General features: G+C 39.6%; 1 protein-coding gene across 1 annotated transcript; it reads right to left on the bottom strand.

Moving 5' to 3' along the window:
- Positions 1 to 2,403: 2,403 nt before the first annotated feature.
- On the bottom strand, positions 2,404 to 8,188 carry neurod1 (neuronal differentiation 1). Its single transcript, XM_041057555.1, has 4 exons — positions 8,111 to 8,188; positions 5,777 to 6,048; positions 3,476 to 3,705; positions 2,404 to 2,960 (listed from the first exon to the last, which is right to left on the bottom strand). The coding sequence occupies exons 2-4, from the start codon at positions 6,034 to 6,036 to the stop codon at positions 2,404 to 2,406; spliced, it is 1,047 nt and encodes a 348-aa protein (XP_040913489.1). The 5' UTR covers positions 6,037 to 6,048; positions 8,111 to 8,188.
- Between the last annotated feature and the right edge of the window lie 185 nt (positions 8,189 to 8,373).

Below are 8,373 nucleotides of genomic sequence, written 5' to 3'. Positions count from 1 at the left end.
GGCTGAGTTTAAGCTGCATTAATCAGTGTTATGAAAACACTGATTAAAAAACCTCAATCACAAAGACTACTGCTAATATCTTTATTAATACTGCAACTACTGCTGCTGCTGCTACTTCAGAGGCTGAGAGTAATGAGAAATGTCTGCTCTATGTTTATATGAATAATTTTCTCCAATTAAGAAAAAAAAGTGAATGTCAGAGTGAGCAGTGAGCAGCTCAGCTTTTTCAAGCAATTTACTCTAGGTTTATTTGTCTGGCATCTCATGATTTATTTTAAAGCAGATTTTCTTTGTATTGTGACTAAGTATCTTGATATTTTTGTTCCAGATACTTGAATCTAGTAGGTGTTATGCTTTAAATATATTCTGCACATAGTTTCTGTTGCATTTGAACAGGACGGATGAATCTGACTTTCTCTCATTGTTATTCCACTTTAAAAGGACGGCTAAATGGTGGGATATGGCCACCATATTGTCCCTGTTGACTTACATACTTACACACACACACACACACACACACACTCAGCAGGACAGCAGTATGTATGGAGGGGGTTCTCATGCATAAACAAGATCATTTTCATAAATTAAAGCCTTGCCTGCAGAACGAACATCTGTGCCCTTCACACACACACACACACACACACACACACACACACACACACACACACACATCCTTCTTTTACTGCATTCATAGAGACCCATTATTGACATAATATATTCCCTAGCTCCTTAACTTAACCTTAACCATCACAACTGAATGCCCAACCCCAAGCCTAACCCAAACCCTAAGACCAAGTCTTAACCCTCAAACAGCCATTTAAATGCGTGGGATCCAGCATTTTGACCCCCACAAAGCTGTTGGACCCCACAAGCATAGTGGGCTCCTGGTCCTGGCGGTAATCCTGGTTTTGTCCTTCAGTAGGTGTGATAATACTGTTAACATGTTAACAGGGTTTTCTCTGTAAGGGGATATGTGTTTCCTCCTCATGTGTTTATCATCATACTTGGAGCCTAAAATCCACTTTAAATAATGCTGTTGTCACATGGAAACCTTGTATCTCCAACCTCTCAGGAAGGTTTTTAGTCTTGTTTTTTTTTCTTTAAGAATGTCTGCAGGTTTGTGAGCTGGTTGGTAAATCTTCTTAAAATGGGAAGACATTGTTTTTGTTGTCATTTCACACAGCTTGGTGGCATAATTGTGTCAAATTACACTTTGTGGAAAGCGGAAGAAAAAATCTAGAATGTGGCACATGGTTGGGAAATGTGGTCCTTATATCAAAATATTAAAATGAGCTCCTAATATAGGAGCTTTTGAAGCAGCCCAACAAACAAACCAGAGCTGGGCTGCCAGATGTTTCCAATTGTTTTCATTAACGATTAATCAGCTGATTACTTTCTCAGATGATTGCTCAGTCAACAAAATGTCAGAAAATAGTGGAAAACACCTGTCACGGTTTCCCTGAACTCAAGACCCTGAGATTCATTGTTTTGTGCGACTAACAGTCTAAAATCCAAAGATATTTAGATAAATGCTAAATAGCAGGTTAGTGTTACCCTAGACCAAAAACCTGTCTGGTCATTCTGCAGTGAGAATGTTGACTGTTCGGGCAATGAATCGGCTGACATGGTGGAAATTCGTCCTGGTTCTGAAACGTCAGGATTAACTAATTCAGGCTTTATCATCACAGTGTCATAGCTGCTCCTAAAGCATTGCACAACCAAAACTGGAGATAAAAGGGGATAGGCCAGTTTGTGCCCATGGACGAAACTGAGATGTTTTGTTGTCGTGTTTTTGTGTTGTTTGCTGATGAACAGAGTCTCGCAGATGAATCACATTGAATTCCTTTTAATAAAAGGCCTTTATAAACATCTATCTTATAAAATATGAACAAGAGTCACATGAAATGTTAACAGAACGCTACAGGAACGTTATAAAAAGCATAAAGTAAAAACCACGTGAACAACAAGAACACTCCAGCCCACTCCCGGCTTGAAAACCGGACCAACACCCGAACAACATCGCCTCACTGACACACTGACCAAAAAATAGAGAAATCTTTATTCTTTCAACATTTGGAATCATCAGCTGAGCATTGCTCAGGTCTTAACAAAATTGCATAGTTTCTTCCAGATTATTGCTTGTTGATTATTGATTATTTTTAAGTGATAATATGTATAATAATGAGACATTCAGAGAGCGTCTCCGTAGGATGAAGTGCTACAAAGATTACATCAACAACTTGACATTATCCCCAACACCACCGTCATCATGACCAAACAGTCGTAGAGCCTGACACAGACAGAAACAAGAAAAGAAAGAAGGACAGAAAGAAAGATATATAATGGTCTGTCTGTCCGTCTCCCTGTCTCCATCAGTCGCTCAGTCCTTTCTCTTCTTCCTCCTCAGGAGTCGTGGAAGATGGCATTCAGCTGGGCGTTCATCAGCCGCTCATGGTGCGAGTGTCCATCAAAGCCCATCAGCCCGTCCACCTGCAGCTCACCACACCGTGGGTTGGACCCCCCACCACCGTAGATGGCAGTGTGTCCTGCAGCTCCTCCTCCCCCATAGTGCACGCTGAAGGAGAAACTCTTGTCATAATCTGCAGCTGCGACGGTCTCGTGTTTGAAGGATGAGGAGAAGTTTCCATTGATGCTGAGCGGTGGGCTGAGGGGCGGGTCAAACGCCGGGCCGTCCGACACCAACACGCCATCGAAGAAGGGCTCCAGAGGGCCGTAGGGCTGACCTTTGACCTGGTGGAAGATATGGGAGGGCTCCATGGTGCCGTAGGGTGGGCTGGGCAGGCCGGCCGTCAGCCCGGGGCTCTGGTAGGAGAAGTGTCCAGGATAGGCGGCAGGAGGGGGAAGATGGGTCGGCAGGTCAGGCGTCTGCTCCGGCAGGAAAGTCCGAGGGTTCAGCTGCAGGCAGCCTGCCACCAGGTTAGTGGTTGGCTGAGACAGACCTGAGAACAGAGAGACAATAATCACTCAGTACTGATCAATACATTTGATACCTATCAATATCTCTTAATAGCAGTACATATTGAGAGGTAAAAAATGCTAATAAATGTTAGTATTTGTCAATACATATTAATAAACGTTAATGCAACTTATTTATGTAAATACCTACTACTGCACATCAATACATTTAATTTAAATACATGCTCATTCCAATTGCTACCTCTTTATAAATGATAAGAGTTTTTTAATTTATATTAATTCTGTGTTTTGTAATTATGAGTAAAGCCCGTCATGATGTTTATAATGCAGCCAGGGAAAATACTTCTGATTCACAGGAAGATCATATGTGTGGAAATGTCAAACATCAATAGTTTGACTCCCAAATGTCTACAAAGAGACAAAGATGGACTCACTTCCATTATTTTCTTCGATTTGTTTAACTGACATTTAAAAAAAAAACCCTTGCTGGTTGAGGCCACGTGGCCATGACTGTCTGCTGCTTTTATTTGATGCTGACCTTTGCAAAGCGCCTGCACAAAGCTCATGAGGTCAGGTGCCTTGCCAGAGCGCAGGATCTCACTTAGAGCCCAGATGTAGTTCTTGGCGAGGCGAAGCGTCTCGATCTTGGACAGTTTCTGGGTTTTGGAGTAGCAGGGGACAACTTTCCTCAGACTCTCCAGAGCATCATTCAGTCCATGCATGCGATTCCTTTCCCTGGCGTTGGCTTTCATCCGACGGATCTTAAACCTGTAGAAACACGCAGTAGATTCATTGTTAGGTCCATGTTATCAATGATCATATCTGTAACATCCTGTTAGTGATGATCCTCATTTAAGAATGACTTCTGAGTAAGCGTGCACGTTGTTGTTTGCAGCTGAACAAAGGTGTGCAGCCATGAGTAGTTAGCACATTAGCTTACACCTTATTTATGCAGTGCTGTGTGTGTGTGTACTCTGAAGTATGTTGGCAGCCATCACAACCCAAAGTGCAGTCTGATTTATCCAGTTACACATATAAGGCAAAACAAAAAAAAAGACTTGAAGCCTAAAAAGACACTTAGGGTCATAATTCTGTCAAACATGAAAGCATGGGGACCTCATGAATCCATCCAAGATTAGTCACTGCAGAGGAAAATTACTTTACTTTACATATTAATCAAATTCTCCAATTATGAGTTAATCAAACTGTAAATGTATTGGTCCCACAGGGAATTCCCCCCTTGGTTCCAATAGTGATGTCATCTCATACCGTTTTCACTCTATTTACGCTTATAAATTTCTGTGAGCGTTTCCCAGAGTAGCAGCTAAGAGCAAGTGCACATGCACACAGCACATCTGACTGTCTGCAAATGTTGTAACTGAGCCTAAGAAATGTTTTTCACTTGGAATTGTTCAGTATGAAAACAAAAGCTTAATAAGAGACAATTTAAATATCATTTACCAATGTCATTTCTGTATTAGACCTGATGGTTATAATGTAAGGCGCACAACATTCACACATGGCTGAATAAGAATTAAAAAGAAAACTGAAAATATACAAGCAGGGAAGTAGCATTTTAGCACAAAGAGATGAATATTTAACGCAAGATGAGGAAAACAAGGATGATGACTGTCAAGTCAGTTTAAGTTCTTGAATTAATTAGTGTGTGTGTTACTGTACCTTTGTTTTCTTATTTTATAATTTAAACATTATAGTTCATTTTACATCAAAGGTCACTCAGCTAAGGATACTGGTCTTCATATAAAAGTAGAGACTAGAGAACAAAAGCAATAAAAACTTTTGTTTCCTCCTGCAGGTTCTGAAGTTATGGAAAACACCTCTTAAGGTTTAACCTGCAGTAACTGACTCTTTGGCCACTTGGGTGCATATAAAATTGTGAATAATATGGTGAACTTGCTAGTAAGTAGTTACAGAAACATTATCATTCATTTAGAGTCATGTTTCTGGCCAGCTAACATTTCTAATATTCACTCTCTCTTTTAGCTCTGTTTATGGTCTCCACCAACTCCCTAAGGAAACACCAGGTTCTTTAGCTACAAAACCCTCCACTACGTTCACTAGCTAGTAGCTAAATGGTGTTGAGCAGGTAGTAAAGTGTAAAACAATTCAATTGCAGGCCAGACAAACAACAAGCTTAAACTCACGATAAAGCTCCATAAAGTTGAGGAGAGCTGCAGATTCAGGTGCAGGTTCATCACAACGAGCAACCACTTCCACATTGTCTCTTTGTTTTCACATTCTCACCTGATACGTTGTTATTGTAAAAATATCAATGATAGCTGCTTTAAGAAGGTTCATGTGATGGATTTTATGATCACTTTAGCCTTAAAACACGTTTAAGAAATGAAACTCAGATTGAGACAGAGGGAAATTTAAAATTAGGATCAGACATTAAGAGCAGAGCTACTGGCTCTGTCCTTTCGTTTGATTGGGCAAGAAGTGCTGAGGCTTGTGGGTAATGAAGTACTGATCTGATGCTTAAAAAAGCAGATTGTTCATTCCCACAGATTCCCACAAGCATATTCTCAGATTTTGGATCCAGTCCTTCACATTTTAATTATTCTGTTTCTGTAATTTTAATGTCCCTTTATAGGGATCATGATGTTCCATTCAACATTCAGATTGAGTGTTCATTCAACTGCGTGATCACAATCCTTCTCCTCAGAGGGTGAACCCTTTACATCTCAGAGACCTTTTCTCTAGCAACACGCCCTGGACAAACTTTACATTTTTTGCATTTTAGCTGAGCCCGTGTCCTGAAAATATTTGTTCTTAAAACTCGGGACAAGAAGAGGAAAAACAAAACACTCTTCTTCACCTCTGCATCCGAGCCTTCGTCATCTTCTTCTTCTTTGGCCCTCGTCTCTTGGGCTTGTTCTCGCCATCTTCCTCCTCTTCCTCCTCTTCCTCCTCATCATCTTCATCGTCTTCCTCTTCCAGATGGTGGAGGTGATCCTCCTCCTCCTCTCCTCCTCCTCCTCCCCCACCCCTCTCTGGTTCTCCTGCTGCAGGGCTGCAGAGCTCCTGCTGGTCCTCCGACTCCACTGACCCCTGCTCCTCCCGCACAGACCTGGTCATGATGCTGATTCTCTTAAAAAATAAACAGAATAAATACGTTCTTTACAAAACAATGAAAAGCTCCAGAAAGATTATGAATAGAAAATAAAAAATATATATATTAGACCCCTGGTTATGATATTGTTGGAGTTGTTTTTATGGTTTTGTTAAAAAGTGATAACCACATCATTTACTAATTTTTGATGTTTTGCAGAACAGGTGGAGTTTAGTTTTGTTTCATTTCATTCATTTCATTTCACGTCCTACAACACACAACAGCATAATTTCAATACATTCATTTTAATATTTCACCAATTTTTACAATTTTTTTTTGCTCCAAATAAACAAAAGATGTTTTTGTTGGTCTTGATTTTAAAAGATCAGTGGGGTTATGTCCAGATAATCCACATAATTACTGCATATTTACCAATTCCATATATAGTTTAAGTGTAAGTTGATAGTTGGTTTTGTGATGTGTGTGTCTATATATTGGGTCGCAGCTACTGCATACAAATGTCCTTATAGGAATAAATAAAGTTACTATTTAGTACTGAAGTGAATTGAATTAGGAGAAGTTTTACTCCCATGAGATCAGACTGAAAATATTTGGTCAACTTCTTTGTGTTGAACGGAATCAGCAGGTACATGTTGAATGGAAATCCTAACCTTTATTACATCTACATGTAAAATCTAGAAGTGCTGCTGTGATACACGTCTGAACTAAAAAGAGAAAGAAAGAAAGAAAGAAAATTTATTGTGAGAATGTGGAGAAAAATAGGTTTTAAAATTGTATCTGATTTTAAAATCCAAACCTACATAAGCCAGCGCTTATTCTGATTTAAATCACTAAATATTTAAAAAGGACTATTCATCTGAATCCATGCGGCTCTTTAGCTCGTGCCTGAGTACAGAAATTTAATCAGATCAGTTGTGTGATTGTGTGTGTAATTGTTCTTTTGTGTTTGTGCACGAAAAATTAATTGTCCGTAGCTTTGACAGATCGTTGCGGACGCAAACTGAAACAATAATACTGTCAATCTGAAGCTGTAACTATGTTTTTTTTTTTAATCCCAATTAAATTTAGTCAAGTTAATTTAATCTTTATGGGTCATAATTACAAATTTCCCGGTGAATACTTCACAACATGACCTTCAGTTTGGTATTAAAAAAAAATCAGTCGGATAAATCGAGAATTTCGAGCCAAACGGGCTCAGATTGTCCGGGCTTTTTATTCAGTTTAGTTACTGATAAACTTTTCAAATATGCAGCTTTGTTCAGTTAAAGTCAATATTTAAATCTATTTAAACGACGTCAACTTTTGTTCAAAGACCACGAACAAAGAAGGTAAAAATATCAAATCATTTCACATTTAAAAATATGTAACACAAAATGTTTCTGATGACATTTTCTTCATCTGCACAGAAATAAAATAAAAACTGAAGCAAAGGGCTTTAATGACACAATGAACCACAGCGAGAGATTTTACTTTATTTAGACTTGTGGGATATAAGTTAAAACTTTTTGATAATAATAATAATAATATTGTTAAGAGTAGACCCTATGCCGACAAATCAAATCCGTTTTTTTTTCATCCCAGTTTTCCGCCGACTGGTCCCGTTCATTGAAGGGACCGACAGACAGGTGGAGGGGGTGAGACCGGTGGAGGTGAGCGGACACGCAGGACAACAGCAGCAATAACTAAATAAATAATTTATCCCCAAATGTTTTTATAAAGTAATAATAACAATAAATTCTAGGGTAGAAGACAGGCGTTTTGGAGCAATAAAACATTTGCTGGTAAACGTCTGAGGACAGACAAACAATTAAAAATATATTTAGAAAACTAAAAAAGAGAAAGAAAAAATTAAAACAAAAAAGGCTAATTAAAATTCTATTTCGATTGTGGATTTATTTTGGCGCTTGCTGATTCAGTTTCAAACAGATGAGACCGCGAACGATTCTCCGTTAAATTAACAGATTAATATTAATTCAGGGTAGATTTCTCATTCCGGAGGTCAGATTACACAGAGATCGGGGGAACCAATCAGAGGAGGAATTAATCAATCAGATATTGGTTATTAATGTAAAAACCTACCTGTTGTAATGAGCCGCCGTCCGTTAGATCGCACGCATCCCTTGCGCTCTGTGTGCGTGTCCGTGCGTGACTGTGCGTGACCTGCTCTGAAATTTCTGAGGGGTGTGTGTGGGATGATGCCGCTTTTATACCCAGGGCACACACACACATACACAGACGCACACACACACACAGGAGGGGAGAGGGGCAGGGGGTAATTAGCATATCGGGGCCCCGCCTTCCCGGCACGCGCCATATGGTGCAAACGTCATTAAAACGGCCCC

The sequence above is a fragment of the Toxotes jaculatrix genome, chromosome 15, assembly GCF_017976425.1.
Source record: "Toxotes jaculatrix isolate fToxJac2 chromosome 15, fToxJac2.pri, whole genome shotgun sequence".
NCBI lineage: Eukaryota > Metazoa > Chordata > Actinopteri > Toxotidae > Toxotes > Toxotes jaculatrix.
Note: the sequence above shows the minus strand (reverse complement) of the source record. Positions and strands in the feature narration are given on the sequence as shown.

What these genes read in the sequence shown, in the direction of transcription:
- neurod1 (XM_041057555.1), bottom strand. Translation starts at nt 6,036, where the DNA reads ATGACCAGGTCTGTGCGGGAGGAGCAGGGGTCAGTGGAGTCGGAGGAC. An exon ending in ACGAAGGCTCGGATGCAGAG is followed by an intron (nt 3,706 to 5,776) that starts GTGAAGAAGAGT and finishes GTGTTTCTACAG; the next exon opens with GTTTAAGATCCGTCGGATGA. An exon ending in TGTGCAGGCGCTTTGCAAAG is followed by an intron (nt 2,961 to 3,475) that starts GTCAGCATCAAA and finishes CTCTGTTCTCAG; the next exon opens with GTCTGTCTCAGCCAACCACT.